We start from the raw sequence: 25,594 nt of genomic DNA, 5'->3' as shown, positions 1-25,594 counted from the left end.
AATTTCTGTAATCTACAACTAGTCTGAATTTTGGTTTTCCTGATGCATCACTTTTTTTTGGAACTATCCAAATTGGTGAGCAATAGGGAGATTTTAACTTGCGAATTGTTCTTTGTTCGATAATTTCGTTTATTTGTTTATTAACCTCCTCATCGAAAGTTTGAGGGTATTTGTATGGTTTCCTATATATTGGGTCTTCATGTTTCGTTTGTATCGAATGCCTGATAGTACTTGTGAAAGTCAAATTTTCACCTTCCTTGTACTGGATGTCATTGTATTCGAACAAAACCCTTTTTAAATTTTCTTTCTCTTCCTCGTTTAAATGTTCTAATCTGTATTCATTGCATTCTTTTAATTCATTATTAACGGCAAAGTTAAATAATTGGTCCTTTAAGGCATTTTAATGCGGTCTTATCCTCTTCAATCTTGTCCTTTACTATATCGTTTTCGCCATATTTTACATAAAGTAGTGTGTTTCCTAACATAACTGTTTCTTTTTCGTAATCTATTTTTTCTTTACTGTCTCTTAAATAGTCTCAACCTATTAGGATATCGTAGTTGTTGGAAAATTTATGTAAATAGAATTTTTTTTTAGTCGGACAAATTTTGGAAGGATCTAATGTTATGCTTTTTGTTAGTTCCATTGAACCGTTTATTGTAAATACTTTTAATTTCTCTATTTGTTCTTATTTACTTCCAAAATTTTCTGTCATTAAGTTGATAGATGACCCGGTATCTATCATTGCTCTAAGGAGTCTTCCCTTAATCATCACTCTTACATATGGGCAACATCTTCTAAATCCATTCTGTTCTGTGCACTTTCGTTTCCTCTCTATCTTTTGACGGGTGCATTTGGATAATTATTCGATGTAGATGCCTAGAAATTTAGGGGATTTTGGGCCCTGCCTTGGTCTAAGTTTCTCCTAAACTCATGATAATTGGCCTGGTTTCTAGGGGGAATTTGATTTCTGTTCGTCGAACCTTGAGGATTTGTTGAGTTGTTCAGGTTGTTATCTGAGATTTGTGTCTGAGATTTATATTTTTGGTAGTAATGATTCTGGTGTGAAATGTTACTTCCCGAATTCCTTCGGTTATCATGACGTTTTGGTGTATAACTATCAAAAGGGTCTGAATCCCAATGACCTAAAATCATTGCTGATTCTTTTAAGTTAGAAAGTGTTGACATATCCTTTTTGGATAGGGAATTATATAATCTGCCGGAAGGTTTTCTTTCAATATAATCTTTAATTGTTTTGTTTAGAAAATTTGTATAAATTGATCTTTCTATTTGATCCGATTCTAACTCTAACTTACTATTTACTTTTGAAGACCTAAACTGTAGTTCATTAACGAACTTACTTATGCTTCCTTGATATTGGGTGTCCCGAACATGTTGTATAATATCCTCGTATGGTCTATGATCCTTGAAGGCCTTGATTAGGGCTGCCTTAGTTGTTATCCATGTATTCGATTTCTCCTCTTCGATAACTCTCTGGGCTGAGTCGACAATGGTCCTCTCTATAGCTCCGTATACGATGTGAATTTGTCGGACGTCTTGAGTAGGGTATAGTTGTAAAAGGTACTCCACTCTGGCTATATATCGACTTAATTCCGATGGGTTTCCATCGAAATATGGCGATTCCTTGATTTGGCCGATTAATTGATTCAAATGAATCTCGGACAACTTTTCAATATTTGCACTTTAAGTTTTCCTTTAATTTAGTCTATTGGTTGTAGAAATTACACATAGACTTTTTGTTTCTCAATATTGGCACTTTTTATTTTAGGCTTTTAAGCGCACATTGACCGAATTGGATTTTGTTGTAAGTAAGTTCTTCGTGAGAAATTTGCACATAGATTCTTATGCGGATCTCGGTGATTGTCTTTTGTTTGTTCACTGATTATTCGCTGATCAGGATAAACTAGTTGATTAGTATTATCCTTCTAGTTGATCAGTACCGGTGACTTTTTTAAAAGGACTTTTGAGATCCTACCGACTGCACCATAAGTGTATTAAAAAAATCTTTATTTAATTATACTTTACACTGGTTACAATATTTTTGGAAGAGCACCGACCTACTGTTGATGAGTCTCAAACTGAACTCCTCCTCTAACTCCTACTTCATTTACGATCATACCTCGGTTTCAGAAAACGAAAAATTATCCCTCACACTAAATTTAAAATTGTAAATTTTAAAGTTCGCTATGATATACGTTTCCGACCTCCCTTATAAAGTATGTATATTCTTAATCTGGATCGCGAGCAGACTTGATCTAGTCATGTTCGTCTGTCTATCCGTCCTTATGTCTGTCTGTGAGTGGGACTTATTGCAATTGATTGATTCTCTAAATTTGGACTTTGGACTCCAGACTTGGGTCCCGAAATCTGAGTATCCTGATTCGTGGGAACGTGCCGATAGTCTGAACAGCGGCTCGTTCTAACTGTTTAGTCTATAAAGTTTGGTTTTTTGCTTCATGGAAATTTTCCTCTGGCTTGCCTTTAGTTCGGTAATTTTCCATTGGCTTGTTGACAATTAAATTTGGATTCTTATTTCTAAAAGGGTGTCTCGAGGGTGACTGCATAATGTGTGCATTTATGTGTGGGTGTGTGGACATGTACATAGGAGTATGTGGTACTATGGATATGTCACTATATAAATTATAAGAATCGTTGTTAATTTATTTATGTTTCTTTATTTTACCGTACGCCCGTTAGGGCATAGGTTTTATTTTTATGTTTAAACAGAGCTATCGCTCTGGAGTACGAATTACGACTAATCTTAAACTCCTATCCAGCTGCAGCTCGAGGCCTTTGTCTTCCTGCAGCGCTGTCGCCAAGGTGCCGGGTCAGCGTTTTTGTCCCGGCCCGTGGCGATCACTCGCTCCGCGAGTGCTCCATTGTGGCTCCGGGCACTTGCACTCGGAGCGCGCGGTCAGCTATTTCAGCTATTCAGCTATATGGCCTGCAACTCGGCAGTTTCTCTCCGTGAGAACTGCCTGCGTTAACTCCTCTCTTCTTCAAGTGGTCGACGTCCCGCGGACCCGCTCGGGTATTTGTAGCTGACCCAAACAGTGGAACACAGCAAGAAGGCAGCGAGTAGGGCAAAGGAGTTGCTGAGGAAGGATCCCAGTGTAAGTTCTTCTCTGAGGGTCCCGATATGGTGGAGATTGCTCAAACTCAGCTCGTGAAGAAATGGGAGGCTTAGCCGGTTTTGGTGGGCCGTGATGTGGACTATGGCCATGGCTGACACAGCAGGTTTTCTTATTGAACTTCCCAATTGATTTACGAACCAGGTTCCGTTGAGGGCTACCTTGTTGGAATAGGATACCAGGTAGGTTCCGGATATTTTTTGGTCTCGCCCTTGGTCGTCGGTTATGGTCATGTTGGCATCGTTCACGATGAGGGTGCCGTGATCGACTATGGTAACTGGATCCAGATGACCTGGGAGCGTGGAGCAGTGCGCAATAGCCCCAGAGACTATGTGTTGGGCGCAGGTGCCATTTTGGAGCTCCCTGCAGAAGGTGGCGCCGACCGTCGTCTTGCAGAAGCCGATGTTGAGGTTTCGTTTTGGGCATTCAGCGACTAAGTTTCCATTTTCGAAGTCCAGGATCTTTTTCTGGTGTTGAACCGGATAGACTGTTCTTACATATAAATTTAGGACTACGGAATTTAATGAGAAAATGTAGAATTTCTGAATTTTGAAAAATAATAATGCTAGATACTTCTAATAATTCTATCAAATTAACGTCAATCTGTCTGTCCCTGAATTCGCCAATATCGGAACTATCCAGAATCGCTGGACTTACGATGTTTAATTTTGCTAGGGTTAAGCCCATTAATATGTTTTCTAGATCCGTGATTACAATTCTATTTTTTGCTAGAATAATTTCCAAAAATTGGGTTTCTTTATCTGTTTCAAATTTTGGACTTGGTCCATCGCATTTGCGAGTTCATTTAGGCGTTTCTGAAATTTGATATTTAATTCTGTTTGTCATCCATCTGTTCTCATTAGTTGTTCTTGATTGAATTTTATTTGCTCCCAATCGTTAAAGTCGGGTGTGCCGGCAATAACTTTTAGTGCTGTCCCGATTAAGTTAATACTCCTAGCGGCCCTATGGTGGATTTTCAAGGTAGTCACCAACTTGCGAATATTTGTAAGGTCCGTCGTTATAACTGGTGTCCTGTGGTCCTCTGTAAATGACTTCGTCATTGCTTCTGTCTGGTCGGCGTAGTCTTCATAAGTCGTCATGTTCGTTGAGTGCTGTAGGTATCCGTAGGACTCCCAGATGACAATTTCATTGTCCTCTATCAGGATATAGTCTGCGTTCGTGTAGTCGTTAAGTTTTACTGTCGCGTCCGACCTGACCGTCGTAAGTACAAAAAGTAAGATAAGTCTTCCTAACCTAGAAAGATATAAAAAGAATAGAAAAAGGGGTCAGTAATCTCGCGAAGATGGTTAGCGTAGATTGTCCTTGTGGACCACCCTCCCCTCAATTTGGACCGTGGTCCCCAGGTCTGCTTCAATGATTTTTTCCAAAAATAGTGGCGAAAGCTTGTTTCCTAGGCGTTTGTTTGCTTTTAGGAAGACCTTTTCGCTAGCTAGATAGTCTCTATTGGTCCTATCTTTGTTAACATAATCAAGGGTTTTTTTCTGAGCCTTTTGAATTTTTTGACTAATTCTCATTTTGAAATCAGCGGATTTTGAGTGAACAATCTGTACAGGTTTTTCATGGGTAAACGAGTGGATTGTATTGTTGTATTTGTTGGTTGCCAAAAGAATTAGTTCAGTCGTATCGTTTAAGTTGCCTTCTAATTAAGTAGCCTTCAAGCATCTGGCTATTTCTGCCAGGGTGCTGTGACCGTTTCTACTTCACCGTTTGAGGTGCTATGTAAAGGCGGGGCGTTGGCAATGGTGATATTGAAATGATTCAGGAGAATTGATTTAATTGTTTCAGAGTTGAACGATCTTTCTTTATCCCAATAAATTGTTGTAATTTTTGGAAAGAAATTTATTATTTGTAATAAAGGAGATTTTACATCCACTATGGCCCTCGATGCGATGGCCTGCACTGTGGCGAATTTAGAGAATTTATCAATGCATGTAAGAAAAAGAGTTACGTCTGTTGAAAAAATGCCGATGTAAAGGATTTTCCCCACAAAAGAAGGTATCGGTGTTTCCTCTACCACTTGTTTAGATGGATGGTCTTGCAACTCAAGGTTGTCTCTGTTGCTAGCCGAAGCATTTTAGAGAAAAAGTAGTCCCTCAAGATTTGTTTCACGTTTTCTTGTGCTGCTCGGTGAGCCCTGTTGTGTTCTGCTATGACAATTTCCCTTTGCTCGGTTATATCCGTTATGTCCTGCACGAAGCTTTTCGTATATTTGAATGAAGTGCTTGGGAACAATTTAACTAGTCGGTGTTGGATAAATGCCAAGATCAGTAGGGAACAATGTATTGCGTTTACCACCTCAGCATTGACTACATCTTGTAAAGTGTTAAGCAAATTTTCTCGGTTAGAAATTTTTACTATGTGTCTCACCTTGCATTTAAACAGGATGAATGTGTCTCCCGAGGAGCTGTTTCCTTCTTTAATTATTATTTGATTTGTGAAACAGTTTACTGGGTTGTCCGTCGTGTCTATTGTTCGATTGTTAGCTGTGTATGGTTGCTACATCTGATTCTATTTCGTCTTCTAAAACGTTTATGTTTTAGGGGGACAAAGCGTCCGCCACATGGTTTTCCTTGCCAGGTTTATAAACTAATTTGGCGCCGTCGATAATCCCCTTCCAGCGCTTTAGTTTCGCGTTAGGGTTTTTGTCCGAGACGGCAAAGGTAAGTGGCTCACGATCGGTAAAGATCTGCAAGCCTTTTACTCCGTACAAGTAATTCCGGAGGTTTTTCAGTGCCCAAACTATAGCGAGGAGCTCTCGCTCGTTGGTTGCATAATTTTTTTCGTTGACTCGCAGGACACGTGATATCATTGTGATTGGGCGGCCATCTTGAGATAGTACCGCTCCCAGTCCAAAACCTGAAGCATCTGTTGTCAAATCGAATGGTCTCTTGAAGTCCGCATAGGAAACCAGAACGTCTTCTGATGCCAAGATTTCTCTCAGCCTGTCGAACGTTTCTCTCTGTTCCTTGGTCATATCGACGTCAACTTTTCTTGACTGATATTTGCTAGTTTTACCATTATCTCCCTTTAGGATGCTCGTTAAGAGCCTTGCGATGGCCGCGAAGTTTTTTATTAAGCACCTATAATAGCTTGCTATTCCCAGGAAGGATCTGAGTTCGTAAAGCGTTTTTGGTGGGGGGAATTGTCTTATTGCCTTGACCTTCTCAGGTGAGGTTCGTAGCCCCCCGTGACACACTATGAACCCCAAGTATTCAACGTTCTTTTTAATAAACTTTGACTTTTCTTGGGATACTCTCATGCCTGTCTCTAAAAGTCTTGTTAAGACCCAGTCCACGTACTTAACATGGTCTTCTTTTGTCTTGGAAAATATTATAACATCATCGACATACACGTAGCATATCATTGAAATTCCTTCTCGTAGGACATCGTCGACATGGTAGGGATAGGGTATCTATCGTCTACGGTTTTTTGGTTTAGTTTCCTAAAGTCGATAACCAATATCTTCTTTTTAACCCCATTTTGGTCGGTTCCTTTCTTATCTACAACCCAGGTAGGGTTGTTATATGGGGACTTGGATGGCCTTATTACGCCGTCCGCAAGACGTCCGCATTAACGAATTCAGTTACACCCATGGGATGAGGGTATGACCTAGAGTATACCGGCTCCCCATCCGTTTTAATCTTGGCTAGTGTGTTTATGTTCAAGGGTAGTGCCTCGTCCGGGTCGGCGAAAGGTTTATGATTTTGTACAATCATTTTGTCGAAGGTGATTTTAATTGCCGGAGGAACGTCTTCGTCATCGATTTTTATGAAGTTAACTTTTTCCGCTTTAGTAAACTGGATTTTTTCAGTTCTTTGCTAGTATGTTTAAGTAAGTCGAGTCCGATAATGCCGTTAAAGTCTTTAAGGTCGTTAAGAATGAAAAAAGGCGTTTTTACGTTGAACACTGAAACTAGAAATTTTTTATTTACTTTAGTAAAGACATGGATCGACTTTACTGTAAAGGGTTTATCTGCTGCCACGATGCCTTTCAGCCCCGGGAGTGGAGTAATGTAATTTTTAGAGGTGCCTGTGTCGAGTAATAGTTTTATTTCTCTTCCTGCTACCGTACGTGTAACATAAGGAAGCAGGTATTTTACCCTTAAAAATTTCAGGAGTCTTCCTCATCTAGCTCGTCCTCTATCTCTGTAGCGCTTGCTTGCGCGACGGAGTCATACTCATCATCGTCGGTTTTTTCTTCCGGCATGAAGTTTATTTTTTGGTGAGACCGTGTCGACCCCCTTTGCAACGCCGTGGGCAGCTTGAACCTGGAGGAGGTGTCGACCTCCATTGGTTCTGGCACTGGTTGGCCTTGACCTGCGTTACTATGTGGTCTTTGCTTAAAAGAACCACCCTGATTATTTCCTCCCCTTTGGGTCCTGACAAAGTGAGGGTTCTTTTTTATCGCCCCATGGTTTTGGTTTTGTTCGTAGCTTTTCCAACCTTCCTGTCGCTGTTGGGCCTATAAATTTTTTCTTCGCTATGGAGGGCAAAGGTGGCCGCGAAAGCGCTTCTATCATTACTTGCCTCAGCCTCTTGAGCTAATGAAAAGGCTGATGGCAAGTCTTTTGGTTGTGCCGGAAAAACGGCAATTTTCAATGACTTTGTTAAGCCAGATATGAACGGCGCGGCTGCGTCGTGAGTCATGATAGTTTTGTTTGTTAGAAGCGTTAGCTTCTGTTCGATCTCGTCATAGTATTTAAGAAGGGGCAATTCTCCCTGTCTTGATAAGCTCAACTCATGTTTAATTACGTGCGCCGAGGTTGTATCCGCATACGTAAAATCTAACCTTGCCTTGAACACTGTGTTAAAAGAGGCTAATACAGCCGCGGCTGCGCCTCGTACCGTATTTTTAAGTATTCCTACAGCTTGGTAATGTCGGCTGCTGCCTTCGTATGGCTCAAATACCTTATATGCTGCACTAGCAGCCTGTCTCCAGGAAACGTAATTTTCCTGTTTCCCGTCGAATTCCGGGACAGATTTTACCGTGTCCAGGGGTTCGCTACATTCTTTCCCCGGTTCTATTTCTATTTCAAGGAAAGTCTGAATTTTTGGAGTTTTATTCTTAAGTGAGCATAACTCCCCCATAATTATAGCTAATTTTTCATCAAATAACTACTGCTGCCTTTGGAGCGCAGAAGCAATGGTAGCCTCCATGCTCGCAATCTGTTCTGCTTGCATTTTTTTTTGCGTTCTGATTTTCTGGGTTTTTAGAGCTAAGAACACTTTCTCGGATGTGTGGTACCCTGCTGGTCGAAGGGTAAAAATCTATTTCAGATTGATTCTGTTCTGATTTCTGCCCTTCTACTCCAGTTTTTAAAAGTTTTCTATATTCTTCTAGAACTTCTTCGTCTGATGAGACGTTGTCGTTGTTCCTATACATGAGTCAGTAAAAAAAAAAATTTTGGATGCTATAAAATTACATCAAGGGTTTGCAAAAAATTTCCTTTCAAGTATTCGTTATTTTTTCACAACGAAAATTAAATATCAGATAAACGTTTTATTATTGTTTTTTTTTTTATTTTTATTATTAATTATTATTTTTTTTATTATTTTTATTATTAAAAATGTTAATTTTTTTTTATTTTTTGCATAATTTAACACGAGAAAGTTTTTAATTTATTCAATTTTTAAATCTCGACAAAATTATTCTTCGAATATTTGTACTGGCGAACACTTTTGACAAAAAGCCTACTCACATGTTCATATATTTATTTTGTCGTCGAAAAGCCGTCGTTACTGTTGCTACCGCTGCCGTTGTCGCTGCCGCTTTTTTGCTTTAAAAGTTTATGAATTTTTATTCGAATTTCCGTTTGGACGAATTTATTATTATTTTGTTTTGTGTCAGTTCTTGGTTGCACTTTAACTTTATCTTCACTGCAATTTACTTGCACCGGATCGTGTGATTTGAGTCGTAGGCGACAATTATAAGAATCGTTGTAAATTTACTTATGTTTCTTTATTTTATCGTACGACCGTTAGGGCATAGGTTTTATTTTTATGTTTAAACAGAGCTATCGCTCTGGAGTACCAATTACGACTAATCTTAAACTCATATCCAGGCCTTTGTCTTCCTGCTGCGCTGTCGCCAAGGTGCCGGGTCAGCGTTTTTGTCCCGGCCCGTGGCGATCACTCGCTCCGCGAGTGTTCCATTGTGGCTCCGGGCACTTGCACTCGGAGCGCGCGGTCAGCTATTTCATCGATGCGCGTGCAGGCCACCAGATATGGCCTGAAACTCGGCAGATTCTCTCCGTGAGAACTGCCTGCGTTAACTTATATTCTTGCTCAGCATGACTAGTCGAGTCGATCTAGCCATAGCATTCTGTCCGTCCGTTTCTACGCAAAATTGTCTCTCAGTTTTAAAGCTATCGGGCTGAAACCAAAAGTCTTATTTCTCTCGCAGGTACTATATACTTTAAATTTAATAATTATAGCTGCAAGGGTATACAAAATTCGGCTTGCCGAAGTTAACTTCCTTTCTTGTTTTAATATAAACACTTTTAATGGAAGAATGGTATTTTCATCTGGTAAAAAAAGTTGGTTCACAATGTTTCCGTTATCATAACTTAATTTTTCTTATTTTCCATTATAGTTAATTACTCCTTTAACTGTACCAATTACAGCTCCTATTTTTTTTAAAGGTTTTAGCCGACCATTAAATATGAGTCTAGCCCTTCTTTTTCACAAAAAGTAATTCACGAGTCAAAAATAGTTATCATGTGATAAGAGACAAAGCCGAAGAGACGATTACTTTTCGTATGTCTCAACGCGTGATAGCGAAGTGCAAAAAACGACCCAACTGTCGGTCGATAGCCAAAGGGCACGATCTTGCTCACCATGCCTACTTATGGCTACTCCGACGGCGTGGAGTCAACAATGCAAAACCCCCCCACCATCAGTTTCGACCCCTGACGCACCAACAACATGCAACAGTAAAACTTCTGCATCCGCACTAAATTTGTCAGCAACAACTACAGCTACGGCAAAAAAAAACAACAACAACCACAGCTACGGCTTTTACTTCGGTATCGACTGCAAGCTCTTAATTCAACGGAAACAAAAACCACGACAACAAATCAAAACCAAAACAAAATTCAGCATGTGGGTCCGGCCATACAGACCGGACTAAATCGGTAAATCCATATCAAGCGTAAGCTTAGCCCGCAGAATCCGCGGTAGGTAACAAGTCAAAAATAAACCGTGTCCAATTAGAAAATAAATTACCCAGGAGATCCAACAGCAATAGATTTGCGCTTCTAGCTGAAAATGAACCAAAACGGGCTCAGGAGACCCAACCGAAACCTAAGACCCCACCAATTTACATTAGGGAGAAAATCTCGTACGCCCTGGTCAACAAAATTGTTGCGCTGACCGGGTACGGAAACTTTCATGTCGTTCCGGTCACAAAAGGGGATATCCATGAAACCAAGCTTCAGACCAAATCTGAAGAATATTTCCGAGCAGTATCCAAATACCTGCAGAAAGCTAGGAAAAGCTACTACACGTACCAACTAAAAAGTTGCAAGGGCCTGCAAGTGGTACTAAAAGGAATCGAGCACGACGTAACCGCCAAGGAAGTTATCGATGCTCTCAAGGAAAAAGGGTTTTCTGAAAAGATAGTCAGTAACATTATAAAAAGGAAAAAAGAACCGCAACCACCCTTCAGGGTCGAGCTGGATCCAGCCTGCAGAGTCTTGAAGTAAAATGAAGTGCACCCCATTTATAGCCTGAAATACTTAATGCACCGAAGAATTAACGTGGAAGAGCCACATATCGTAAAAGGAACGGCCCAGTGCAATGCACAAATTGTCAGGAGTATGGACACGTCAGGGCATACTGTTCACTTCAAGTGCTTACTGCCCTGCCAACAAAGAAGACCCCAAAAAGAAAAAATGCGTTAACTACCAAGGTAACCACGCGGCTACACTACAAGGGCTGTCCGATCTACAAAGAGATGAAGGACCGCATGCGAAAAGTGACAGTATCGCGTCATCAGAATACCCAAAATGCGTACACTTACTCGCGTACGACGCCGGAAGTATTTTTCGGTTCGGCTGCAAGATCCTCATTTGGTTAACTAAACACCCGAAGGGCTTCTCATACGCCGATGCCCTTCGATCAGGGACGGAAAACCCACTCCAGTCTAATCTAGGAAACGCTCAGCAGATCCAAGTACAGTCACAAGGCACTCTGGAATCTATGATGGTCACCATGCAGCAAAGTACGATGGAATTCATGTCATTCATGAAAACGACCATGCAAACACTGGTTCAAAACCAGAATATGGTGTTACAGCTACTTGCAGGTAAGCAGTCTAAATAACAGATGGCAAATCTACGAATAACAATGTGGAATGCCAAAGGCGTTTCAGGGCACAGCCTTGAAGTTCCTGAATGATAATCATATTATGCTACTGGTAGAGAGGCACCTTACAAGCAAATACAACTTCCAAATAAGAGGCTAAACTTTCTACCGCACAGACCATCCAGATGGTAAAGCCCACGGCGGAACCGGCATTCTAATCAGGGAACGCATTAAGCACCACTTTCTTCAAAGATTTGCAACTAATTACTTACAAGCCACGTCTATTAAAGCGCAGTAAGGCAACGAAAACCTCACCATAGCCGCTGTCTACTGTCCGCATCGCTTTACAATTTCTGAAGGACAATTCATGGACTTCTACAACTTGTTTGGAGATCGCTTTATAGCTGCAGGGGACTGTAATGCCCAACACACGCACTGGGGATCACGCCTTGTGACTCCCAAAGGAAGGCAATTATACAATGCAACCATAAAACCGAACAACAAATTAGACAATGTTTCCCTGGCAGCCCCACATACTGGCCAACAGACCCCAGGAAAGTTCCAGACCTAATAGACTTTGCGGTGACAAAAAACATTCCCCGCAATATAATAAGCGCCAATGCCCTTTCGGACCTGTTGTCATGCCATTCGCCAGTGCGGCTGACGTGACACAGAACAAACTGGTTAAAATATAAAAAGTATGTAAGCTCACACATCAAATTAACCCCTCACTTCAACATCGAAGCGGAGATCGACTGCTCTACCGATGATCTTGAAGAAGTATTCGTGGAGGCAGCCACTATCTCAACACCACAAGGCAGGGACGTGCAAACCAACCACTTCAAAACAAATCTGCAAATTGAACGGCTAGTCCTAGAAAAGAGGATCCTGCGACGTGCCTGGCAAACCAACAGATCGCCGTCATCTTAACAACGTCTTAAGGAAGCCACTCGCACACTAAATCGAGCTCTAAAGCAATAAACAGAAAATGAACAGCTTCGGTACATAAAAAAACTTTTGCCAACCAGTACAAAACATCCTCTGTGGAGGGCTCACCCAAATCTGAGCTCTAAAATTGAAACAGTCAATCCGATCCGCAGCGACGAAGATAGAGCCGAAACTTTTGCGTTACATCTAAGAAACGTCTTCCAGCCGAACCCTGCCACTGGTTCATTTTTCCTACCACAAATCGAATCTGAATCTATTTCCCTACCAACATTGTTTCAGCCAAAGGAGATCGCGAAAGTCATTGGGGAATTGAAACCAAAAAAGGCCCCTGGCGGGGACCAAATAACCCCAAAAATGTTAATTGAACTTCCAAACTCTGCCGTTGAGGTTATCTGTAAGCTCTTCAATGGGATTATAACTCTCGGCTACTATCCGAAAAAATGGAAAAAATCTATTATCATTATGATACCGAAGCCCGGAAAAGACCACACAATTCCGTCATCCTACAGACCAATTAGTCTATTATCGTGTCTGTCTAAGCTGTTCGAAAAATGCCTTCTAACTCGCATAATACCATACCTAGCACACAATGTTCTCCCTGCCCATCAATTTGGCTTTCGTCAAAACCATGGAACTCTCGAACAAGGTAACAGAATAACATCAGAAATATGCACAGCCCTTGAGCATCGGGAATACTGCAGCACAATATTCCTCGATGTATCTCAAGCCTTCGATCGAGTATGGCTAGATGGCCTCATGCACAAAATCAAAACACACTTGCCTGATTACACTCACAAGCTTCTTGAGTCATATCTATACAACAGAACCTTCGCAGTAAGGTACAACACAACAACATCCGACGACTACATTATCAAAGCTGGAGTCCCGCAAGAAAGCGCGCTAGGGCCTACTCTTTTCCTCCTATACACAGCAGATATTCCCACGAACGAGCAGCTAACAACATCTACGTTCGCTGACGACACCACAATTTTAAGTCGCTCGAGGTGCCCAGGCCGAGCCACAACACAGCTAGCAAACAACCTTTCCGTAGCAGAGAGGTGGCTATCTGATTGGCGGATTAAAATAAATGAACAAAAATATAAGCACATAACGTTTACTCTCAACAGGCAAACATGCCCTACACTATCATTGAACAATACGCAGATTCCCCAAGTCAACAATGTAACGTATCTCGGCGTCCACATTGACAGACGACTGACCTGAAGAAGACACATCGAACGCAAGAAAGTACATCTAAAACTAAAAGCCAGCAGCTTCCACTGGATTCTTAACGCTCGCTCGCCCCTGCGTCTGAACTACAAGGATTTGCTCTACAACTCCATTCTAAAGCCCATCTGGACATATGGCTCCCAGCTATGGGGGAACGCCAGCAGCAGCAGCATAGACATTATACAGCGCGTTCAATCGAGAATCCTGCGAACCATCACTGGGGCACCATGGTATATTCGCAACCCTAACATCCACAGGGACCTAGGCATTCTTACCGTAAAAGATGAAATAGACAAAACCAAAAGCGTCCTACAATGAAAAACTCTCTGTGCACCCCAATCGGCTCGCAAGAGTCTTGACTTGGGTTTCCAGCAGATCACGTCTGCAACGCAACGACCTGCCAAGCCAGTAATAACTTTCGGACCTCCTTTAGCGCAATATCAGTCATATGATCGTTATTATACCCGTTACTCGTAGAGTAAAAGGGTATACTAGATTCGTCGGAAAGTATGTAACAGGCAGAAGGCAGCGTTTCCGACCCCATAAAGTATATATATTCTTGATCAGGATCACTAGCCGAGTCGATCTAGCCATGTCCGTCTGTCCGTCTGTCCGTCTGACCGTCTGTCCGTCTGTCCGTCTGTCTGTCCGGATGAACGCTGAGATCTCGGAAACTATGAGAGCTAGGCTATTGAGATTTGGCGTACAGATTCCTGATCTTCTTACGCAGCGCAAGTTTGTTTCAGTAGACTGCCACGCCCACTCTAACGCCCACAAACCGCCCAAAACTGTAACTCCTACAGTTTTGATGCTAGACAGAAAATTTTTTTAAAATTTTAACTTAAATGTATTGTTCTCATCAATACCTATCGATTGACCTAAAAAAAAGTTTGCCACGCCCACTTAAACGCCCACAAATCGCGAAAACCTGTGACGCCCACAATTTGCATGCTAGATAAAAAATTTTAACTGATATGTATTGGTGTCGTCAATACCTATCGATTGATCCAAAAATAAATTTGCCACGCCCACTCTAACGCCCATAACGCTTAAATCTGTCTACCGCCGGTAGGTGGCGCATTTTAATTTCGCTTTGCTGCTTGCATATCTCCATTTCCCTTTGAGTAACGGGTATCTGATAGTCGAGGTACTCGGCTATAGCGTTCTTCCTTGTTTAGATTAATTAGTTTAAGATTTGATACACTTATGTTAGTATCCAAAGGGAGAAGATTCAATAAATAAATAGCAAAGCCTTGTTAGCATGTTGGTTAACAGTTCCAGTTGGTACCCTTTTATTTAGGGCTTTGCCTTGCTGAGTGTTCTGGGTCTCAAATTTTTTTGATCCCACTAGTTCTGCCTATAATTATTATTTAAATATTTATTATTGCTTTGATTATAACCGTTATTAGCCCTGTTCTGAACCTGGAAAGACTCGTCCATCTCCATTGGTTCTGGCTTATTTTGTGGCTGCCTATAGGTGTTCCATTGATTTTGTTGGGTATTATTAAATCTTCCCTGCTTCCAAGAATTATTTTTATTCTGATTATAATAACCATAAGTATTTTTGCTGTCTTGGTTAAACCTTAAATTATTATTGTCCCGCTGGTTACTATAATTATTGTTTTGTTGTCTTGGCTTGTGGTTAAAATGTGTTTGACCATATCCCCCAGAGTTTGGCTCGCTATGTTTTCTCTGAGTTGTTGAAAAAATATTTGCGAAATAAGCCCTCATGTTGTGGCTTTCTAATTCCTGAAGTACGACCATTGAATTTGATATTCATTGGATTCATTGAGAAGATAGTATCTGAAATTTGGCCGTTGAGGCCGGTAATGGAAACTCTAAGAACTATTTCCCTATGTTTTTCATTCATTTCCGCTGTTATTGTTTTTGTTATAATAGTTTTATTAATTAGTAGAGTTAATTATACCCGTTACTCGTAGAGTAAAAGGGTATACTAGATTCGTCGGAAAGTATGTAACAGGCACAAGGAAGCGTTTCCGACCCCATAAAGTATATAAGTTCTTGATCAGGATCACTAGCCGAGTCGATCTAACCATGTCCGTCTGTCTGTCTGTCCGGATGAACGCTGAGATCTCGGAAACTATGCTGCTTCTTACGCAGCGCAAGTTTGTTTCAGCAATGAGCCACGCCCACGCTGACGCCCACAAACCGCCCAAATCTGCGGTGCCCACAATTTTAATGCTAGATAAAAAATTGTAACTGAAATGTATTTGTCTTGTTAATACCTATCGATTGATCAAAAAAAGTCCACTCTAACGCCCACAAACCGCATAAGCCTGTGGCGCCCACAATTTTCATGCTAGAAAAAAATGTTAACTGAAATGTACTAGTCTCGTCAATACCTATCGGGGTACTCGATTATAGCGTTCTCCCTTGTTTTCTATTAACAACACCATAAAAATCCATTATGGATAATTTTCCCTGACTCAATAAACTTAATTTCTGTTGATAATATGAATTGGACGTTTGTCGCTAAAGACAAAGTCAAGTCTGGTCTTTATGGCATCGAAATTTAGCTCCGTACTATTATGGGTTAAGGCATCGTTTGCCATTCCAGCTATTTTTATACCCGTTACTCGTAGAGTAAAAGGGTATACTAGATTCGTCGGAAAGTATGTAACAGGCAGAAGGAAGCGTTTCCGACCCCATAAAGTATATATATTCTTGATCAGGATCACTAGCCGAGTCGATCTAGCCATGTCCGTCTGTCCGTCTGTCTGTCCGGATGAACGCTGAGATCTCGGAAACTATGAGAGCTAGGCTATTGAGATTTGGCGTACAGATTCCTGATCTTCTTACGCAGCGCAAGTTTGTTTAAGTAGACTGCCACGCCCACTCTAACGCCCACCGCCCAAAACTGTAACTCCTACAGTTTTGATGCTAAATAGAAAATTTTAACTGAAATGTATTGTTCTCATCAATACCTATCGATTGACCTAAAAAAAGTTTGCCACGCCCACTTAAACGCCCATAAGCCGCGAAAACCTGTGACGCCCACAATTTTCATGCTAGATAAAAAATATATTTGCCACGCCCACTCTAACGCCCATAACGCTTAAATCTGTCTACCGCCGGTAGGTGGCGCATTTTAATCTCGCTTTGCTGCTTGCATATCTCCATTTCCCTTTGAGTAACGGGTATCTGATAGTCGAGGTACTCGACTATAGCGTTCTTCCTTGTTTTTCTTAATATAGATAAGGCAGAATATTGCCCCATGGCTATTTTAGCTGATTCTCTCCAACTTACATATTCATCTTCTTCACCTTTGTATTCCCTAGCAGATTCGACGATCTCATAAGATGTGTCGTACTTGATATTTTGATCTCTATATGATAATCTTCAACCGATTTTATTTTATGAGAAATCTGCGATCTTAAGTTTAGGATTCCCTCCTTTAACGGATTCAATTCAAAATTTACAATTTGTGTAATTAAATCTCCTATATTTAACATTGTATTGTTTGTTATTGCCAGATGGTTTGTATGTTCTTGAGGCAGATTCATGTGGAGTCTTTTATTTGCTCCAGTCTGACTTGTTGAAGGTTCTGACATTTTGAGGATTTTTTCGAAATTAGAAATTAGTCTTCTATTTTGTTTTTATATTTGATTTTTTACAAATTTCCTTAAAAATAATAATAATAATGAAAAAGAAAGTATCGCTCACGAATCGTCCTCCTTATTTTTCTTCTCTTTGTTTTCTGATCCTGTTGGGGTCGTCCTTTTCTTGGATGATGATTCTGCTTGGGGTCGTCCTTCCTTTTTTGGTTTTCAGATTTTATCTTGGGGTCTTCCTTCTTTCATTTCCAAGATTTTTTGTTAATTTTTGTTTTATAAATATTTTTGAACGAAATTATTTTTCCGATGGTGATATGTTTCGATGATTTTTTTGTCACTTTTTAATTTTCATTTTGTCCGAGCGGTGAAATTATTGTTACGATCACTATTTTGTAATTTGAGATTTAAGGGGATTATTTTAATAATTATCTTCCATCTTAGTTTTTTGATCAACACAAACTTATTTATTTTTTTGCCGGAATATTTATTTTTCTTTTATCAACACAGGCTTTATATTTTCGTCGGTTGTACCCGCCGCGCTAAATTCCTTTTTCACCTAAAAACTTTTTTGGCATTTGTTTTAAAGCCTTGTTTTAGAATTTTATAATCACACTGCCCAACGTTGGGCGCCAATTAATTTTCTCAATAGTGAAATAATTAAAAACACTTATTTTTTTTTTTATAATCACTTATTCACTGTTACAATTTTTTCTATAGGTCGAACTTATTTTATTCACTGCTCTTTTACTTTCACCCGACTTGTTCAACTTCTCGATTCAGATCTCAAAAACAGACTCCCCTCCCTCGAGATCAATGATCAATAATAAATCTTTAGCCTAAGAGATTTATCCCCAAAAATTGATAAAGAGAATGACTCAAGAGAGTCGGAAAATAGGATGATGCAATTGCCAATTAAATTTATAGTGAAAATTCGGCCGGAAATTTGTGTTTATCTTTTTGTTTACGTTAGCGGACTCAGGGCTCGCTTAAGGGATCTTTTTGATTACGTTGGCGGACTCAGGGCTTGCTTTGGGACTCCCATGCTTACAATATCGGCTTGGATGCTTACAGCACCGTTTGATGCGGACTGCGTGAAACTGATCTGGGTGGGAATGATTTGGAGATGTAGCTGACAGAATTAGCTGACCACGGATTTATCTCGGGTCTGTCAGAGTTATTTGGAAATTAGCTCTCGGCTCAAAGTTGTTTATAAGAGGGGTAAGAGCCCCTAAGTAATGTGTCGTATAACTCCCCCCATTCTAAATTGAATCGTCCCGATTCATAGGAACTGATGGGGTGATGATTCGGCAATGATATTTGCTTCTAGGGTATTTTTATTGTTGGGAATATTTTTTATTTCATTATCGGAAATATTGCTTTGCAATGGTTTGAATAACTTAAACTTGATTATAACCATCAATGTGAATGTGAATATGATTAATACTTACGTAATTGGTATTTGAGGTTGTTTGATTTGAATAAAAGGATTTAATATTTTAATATTATCGAACGAAAGTTCCGAATCATTAGATTAGATAATATATTCGGACACTACAAGATCTGTATATTTTCGAGCGGTGATGTTTTCCAAAATTTCATTGTCTACATTGTTGTAGGATATATTACGAGGGCAGTCCGATAAGTACTTAGCCTCACCACCCGATGGCGTCACTATCGCAAGAGAAATTTACTATAGTGTAGTACATTCTCGTAGACGGCTACTGCCGAAATTTTAGCCGAATCGGACTCGTAGTTTTGTTTTGACTGCGTGTCAAATCGGACGTGTCCGCGGATTTTAGAAAAATGGAGAAAGAGCAATATCGGTCTGTGATTCGATTCTTGTTTTTGGAAGGGGAATCGCGCAGCGAAATCAAAGAGCTCTTGGATGCTGTGACGGTGATTCTTCTCCTTCGATGGCGACCGTCAAAAATTGGTTTAACGAGTTTCAACGTGGTCGCACGTCGGTTTTTGATGAGCAACGCCCAGCTGCCCCGAAAACGGCTAAAAACTCACGATCTCGTATTGGCAGGCAGCCGATTGAAGATACGCGAGATAGCTGAGACAGTAGGCATGTCAAAAGACCGCGTGGATCATATCCTGCATGAAATTTTGGGCATGAGAAAGCTGCTCACGCAACCGTGAGACCACTTCAGAGCAGTGTTTGACGCTGTTTAAGCGCAATCCAAAGGAGCTTCTGCGTCGTTTCGTGACCGTCGACGAAACATGGATCCACTGGTACACACCAGTGACCAAGGAACAGTCGAAACAGTGGACTTCACCCGGCGAACCTGCTCCGAAGAAGGCGAAGACTGTCCCATCGGCCGGAAAGGTGATGGCCACCGTTTTTTGGGATTCACAAGGTGTGATCTACATCAATATCCTGGAGAAGAGCAAAACGATCCAAGTTCTGTACTATGCCGAATTATTGGGCCGATTCGCCGCCGAATTGCAGAAAATACAGCCCCATTTGGCGAAGAAAAAAGTGCTCTTCCATCATGGCAACGTCGAATTGGGCTACGAACTGCTACCCCATCCACCATATTCTCCAGATTTGGCCCCGTGTGACTTCTTTTTGATTCCAAACTTGAAAAAGTCACACACTGGACAGAAATTTGCGTCGATTGAATTAGGTCGTCGCCGCTACAGAGGCTTATTTTGCAGACCTCGAGAAAACATATTTTTCAGACGGGTTAAAGAAGTTGGAGCATCGCTGGGTCAAGTGTATGGATCTAAAAGGAGATTATGTTGAGAAATAAATTGCCACTTTTCCAAAATTTTCGTTTTTCTTTTGGAGGCTAAGTACTAATCGGACCACCCTCGTACATTGAATGCATTAAGACTTTACAAAGATAGACACCACCCAATGTTCCAAATTATCGTAACGAAATTAATATTTCGGGTCTGGCTCAAACCTGTACTTCTTGGATTGCTTCGATGACAGACTGCTTGATGGAAAGCCCAAGGATGGATACTACTGAGCTTTCTCTTTGTTCAATTTCTCTTTTTTGTAAGCGATGTAGTGTGAGTAGATTATAGCAAATCATGAGCAACTTCTATATAACATTTTTAAGTATTTCAAATATATATTTTTGTATATGTATATGCGTTCCCAAGCACCATTTTGTACATGAAATAATCCTACTCCTCCAATACCCTTATTATAGAAAGTGAAGTGGGCGAATTTCAAATTTATAACTGTTTTTAGAAGTTCGGCAGCAAATAACTTGCAACAGTTAACTATATTGGAACATACTTCCAATAGCGAAACGCAACTCTACGACCTGCGTACGAGACTTGCGAACTGCTGAAAAGCTAGACCCACGCGACTGCGGGAATACTTTTTTCTTTCCAACGATCGGCGAACAAAACAGACGTTCTAAAAAAAGTTTTAATCCGTCCACCAACGGCAAAGAATACGCGTTTAACAGAGTAATTCCAGCTTATTCGTCCGCCTACTGTTAAAGAGCCCGTGTATTTCGTATACAAATACGCGCTCAAAGTACATAATTGAATTGTATTTTGTATACGGCCGCCTACAGTAATAGTGCTGATACCTTTGTGTATTTCGCTTATGTATTGCGATCAACACGCAAGAAAAGGAAAACAACAGTTCTTGGGAGTTTTCCGGTCTCTGTTAGTATTTCATAACGCGTTCCCTGCGCCCTTCTCAGGAATGTTTTCTGATTTAGTTTTTTACATGTAAGCGTCAAAACAGACTCTAGTTGGAAGCCCCGAGTGGTGACTCTACACCCAGAAAAAAAAGAACGAAAAAAATCAAGAACATTTTTCATGAAATGCGAACAATCCGTTCTCCATTTTTAGTTCTCACATTTCGAACGTTTGTTCACGAAAATCTAACGGTGTTGGTAACAATTTCTACCGACGAACAACTTGGTTCCAAATTGCGAAAAATGTTCTCAGATATCGAACGCCGTTCATAAAAAAGCTGCGATAGACGCGTTAAAGTCTATCGAAATCGATAATTTTTCGCCACATGGTTGTTGTTTGTTTATTGCAATAAAAACATGTATGTAGGTCTAGTGTCCCGATTTTCCGCACTCAAAAAATTCGCTCGGTGGTCCAGCTACTAGACCGTCCGCCTTCGACACATGGTAGCACAGGTTCGAGTCCGCGAGAAGACAGTTGTGAATTGAAATTTTTTTTTAAATATTATTTCTAATGTTTATATGTATGTACTTCTATTAATAAAAAATTCTTTGTCTTCAGCAAAATAACCCAAAATACATTGAAATCTAGCAACAACAAAACATAAGGTGGGAAATTAAATAAATCTCTACCAGGCGTTCAGAAAGTCTAGTATGTACACAAACCTCGTTTTTTTTATATTTTTAAGTTTTCAAGTTAACCCCGAAATGTTCTTAAACTGACACCATTCGTTCGGAACCCAACACTAAAGTTTCGTTCACATTTTACGAACGACCGTTCATGAACTGTCAACAAACGGGCTTACGCACTTTTTGACAACGTTTGGTCTTGATTTTTGAACGCTTCGAGCGGATTTTTTTCTGGGTGTAGGCACAATAGAATTGAACATTGAAGAGCTGTAAATCATCAACGCTCATATGCTAGGAGACGCAGCAACATTTTGTTTTGGTTTTTGCATGGCCATTCTTTCGTTGCGAATTATACGTGCAGACATCCCAATGTAGTCCCCGTAGACCGTGCAGGTTCATTTTGTTAGTGCTCACACGAGTAGCTTAATTGTATTTGCAAAATAAATTTCTATTCAATTTTGAAGTTACAATTGCAGGCATTGGAACATCAATATATTTTTTTCTTTTGGGTTCCATCGATTGTATATCCCAACTGGATGTAGACTCCACAAGAAGATAGAAATTGAACTGAATTTTTTTCAAACGATTTTACACAAACCAGACTATTGTTTACTTCATTTTTATACCCGTTACTCGTAAAGTAAAAGGGTGTACTAGATTCGTCGGTACGTATGTAACAGGTAGAAGGAAGCGTTTCTGACCCCATATAGTATTTATATTCTTGACTTTTCACATGAACGCTGAGATCTAAACTATAAGAGCTAGAGTGTCGGGACTTGGAGTGCAGATTCTTGGGCTTCTTGCGCAGCGCAAGTTTGTTTCTAACGCCCAAAACCGACTACAACACTACGACCGTCTAGCGTCAAAATTTTGTAATATTTTGTTCTTATTGTCAATACCTATATACATGCCAAGAAATATTGAAATTGATTGCACACCAAATGCAGCAAAAAAGATGTATTCAGTAATACGCCACCAAGCCGCTAGGGGCGCTATATGCTAGTTGGCGCTGTAGGCCAAGGGGAGCTCTAGAAGAAGAAGACAGGTGGCGCTATAGACTAGGTGTTTTAGTTAAAAAAAGAGAGTTGCTTTAAGCATATTTCCATTTGTCTCACACTCCCTTAAGCTAAGTAACGGCTATCTAGTTGTCGAGGCTACAATTTTAATTTGAATACCTTTGTACGCAATGATTTGCTCATCAACGCTGCGTGGTTCTTCTTGGGGTAATTTATCGAATTTCACACTTTTTCCCGACGCAGGTTCAACTTGTTGAAAATTCTCTTTCCAATCCTCGAAACATGCTAAACAGTCAAATTCCGGTATAGCCATCAGCGCCTTCTTCGTTTTTTTTCATCTCCTCAATCGACTTGAAAAGCGTTTCCCAGAGTGGTCTCTTCAGTTATGGAAATAGCCAGAAATCACGCGGAGCCAAAATTTGCCGAAATGGTCACGAAGAAGTGAGTTGCTGTTGCCAGTATTTCTGGTCTTTTTAGACGAATGGCTTCACGTTCAAGCGAAGCGCGAACAAATAAGACACAAGCCCCAACAACTGCATTAGCTTTTTAGTTACCACTGCAGTTAGATTTCAAGCTAATGCTCTTTAGAAATTAGAAATATGGCTGTAAACTCTTGGGCAGCGCCGTTAACAGAAACATGGAGCTGATTCAAAAGAACATGCAAAAAATGTAGAAACTATATGCGCAGCCCACTGGTATATCCGCAACGTGGATGCTTATACATTTTTTTTGTAATTAATTGTTTAAGCCAGGATCATACGATAACGCATTTCTATCTTCTTACCATATGTCCTGGAGTAAATTAGATAGATATCGAAGTTACCCAGCAAAAAATATTATTATGAACAAGGGCGTCATGAGATTACTTTTAATTTCCTCATATGTGTCAGATTGTTATTCCAAATACTAATATTATCCAAAAGACGATGTAAAATTTATAGAGATTGAAATATACCTTTTTTAATACATTTTTAATTGATAAAAATTATGGTTTAATTTTCTAATTTTCTTGCGATGTAAAGGCACGAGTTGGCCAACACTGGGCTTTCCTTTTATTGTGTTGGCAATATGGTCGGAAATGTCGAGGTCGCTTAATTGCAAAGGTAAATGGAGTCGTTGAGATTTTAGCAGAGCTTCCAAAAAGTGTCTTTCCCCATTTTTATAGGTCTCAGAAAAAGATCAGTTACCTTAGGACCCTATGAAAATTTAAATCGAAGTACACTCTCAATATGTTTTTGTTTTGTTTCAAAGTGTCTCGCTCAGACACTGAGCATTTCTGTTTGCATTATTTGGGACCCTGTTTTTCTGAAATACTTTGCTTTTTAGAATATGGCAAAAGTGTCTTTTCATGTTAAGTGTCTTTTGACATTTCTAATAATAAAAATAAAAACCGCTTTGAAGTCTGTTAGGTATAAATCAATGTCATTGCTTTTCTAAAAACCTACTTTATTTGTCCATAAAGTTTTAAGAAGCTGCGGTTTCATATCCTTGCTTAAGAGTTGGAAACTTTTTAAAGACCGTTAAGGCAAATTCGATAGAAAGTTCAAAAATAATTTAACCGCGAATTTATCAGAGGATGACTTTCTTTGTGAGAATACTTTTTGGTGTAAAGGGGAGGAACGTCAATTCAGTCCTCTTCTGAAGATTAAAAATTAACCAACCGCGAATTCCTCAGAACATGAGGATCATACTACTTTGTTATTGCCGTAAGCCATGTTTTTTAACTGGAATTAAAAAGTGTCTTTACTGATTTTGTTAAACATTTTAATTTTCTTAAATCTTAACAAAAATTTCAGTTACAATTGTGTGACCAAAAAGAGCTTTGCGAGCTCACCTATATAATATATGTTTAGTAATAAAATTTTTGGAAATCACGGTTTATTATGACCATACGGCAATGTAAGAAAATTTGGCGCAGGTCCCAACTGTTTGGGACACTTTCCTGTATTTCTGATCTAGTAACGTTCAGGCACTTAACACTAATGAAACAAAAACAGTGTCTTTGGTCAACCTGAGACTGAGCTTTATAATTTTTTCCTGTTTTGAGCTGAGGATGACGGCGAGCGATAAATAATTGAGCATATTTTGGGAGCTCTGGTTTTAAGTTTGTTCCATAATACTTTCCACTGGACCTTGTTTCCAAGATCTTGTGAGTTAAGTTTCTCATTAACTTCATTTCACCTTTCAATTATACGAGCAGTACTAATTTGTAATGATAGGCAAAGCATTATTTGCAATACTATATCATTCGTCACGTACGTTACTTTTGCTGTTCGGCGTTTATAAAAAAAAATACACCAAATTGTCATATGCATACCCTTTACCACACTAAGTATGCTCTTTTAAGTACTGAAGAAAATTCTCTTCCTAGTTAATTATTTTGTAAGAAATTCTAATGTTTTCAAAACGCAAATGTATTTCTATTTAGAGCGCGGAAGTTGGAATGCGAAGCATTGTAATGCTGGATGAGCAAGGAGGTAAGATATTTTTAAAAACACGTGTTTGTGGGCGCATGTATCCAAAAACAATAAGATCAGAACAGAAAACATTAGTAACAAACATTTTTGTATAAGTTTACTAACCATTTTTAGGTATGGGTACATCTTATTATTATGTTTTACCAAACTTTTTCTCGCCCTTATGCTTGATGTGCTTTATAAATGTTTGCAAACTACCCGTAACAGTTTCTCTGTTATGAGACACTGCTGAAGAATTAAAGTCTGGTACGACTTTTTTGTTCTTTCTTGATAAATTCCTTAGCTCTATATAAAATTGTGTGTAAGATATATAAGGGGCCTAAAATCGCGCTGTAATGTCGCATAACATTTCTTTTCTTGAAGTTAAGCCACCTATAATTTCGGCTCCTTTGTATTCGCAGCAAGCCGCCTCGTCACAATTCCATTGGCAGGTTAGCATAATGGGATCCAGTATGTGGGCTTCCACCCTTATCTCCGCGATTATCTGTAGCGTTTGGCTCTCGTGGAGAAAACGGTGACATTTAACGAGGACCTTGACGGCACTGCTGCACTCTGGGCAGCTGTTTTCCAAGTCGTGAC

General features: G+C 39.9%; 1 protein-coding gene across 2 annotated transcripts in view; it reads left to right on the top strand.

The window, feature by feature from the left end:
* Positions 1-25,594, top strand: part of Snap25 (Synaptosomal-associated protein 25kDa) — a 379,996-nt gene that overhangs the window by 159,078 nt on the left and 195,324 nt on the right. Inside the window, exon 4 of one of the 2 annotated variants that reach the window (XM_070996705.1) lies at positions 24,967-25,015. The exons of the other annotated variant lie outside the window; for it this stretch is intronic. Within the exon in view, the coding sequence (XP_070852806.1) occupies positions 24,967-25,015 (49 nt within the window). The remainder of the gene's footprint in view (positions 1-24,966; positions 25,016-25,594) is intronic. 2 annotated transcript variants of the gene reach the window in all.

Source organism: Drosophila suzukii, chromosome 3 (assembly GCF_043229965.1).
Source record: "Drosophila suzukii chromosome 3, CBGP_Dsuzu_IsoJpt1.0, whole genome shotgun sequence".
Classification (NCBI taxonomy): Eukaryota; Metazoa; Arthropoda; class Insecta; order Diptera; family Drosophilidae; genus Drosophila; species Drosophila suzukii.
The sequence above is the reverse complement of the archived record's forward strand: the minus strand, read 5'-3'. Positions and strand labels throughout refer to the sequence as shown.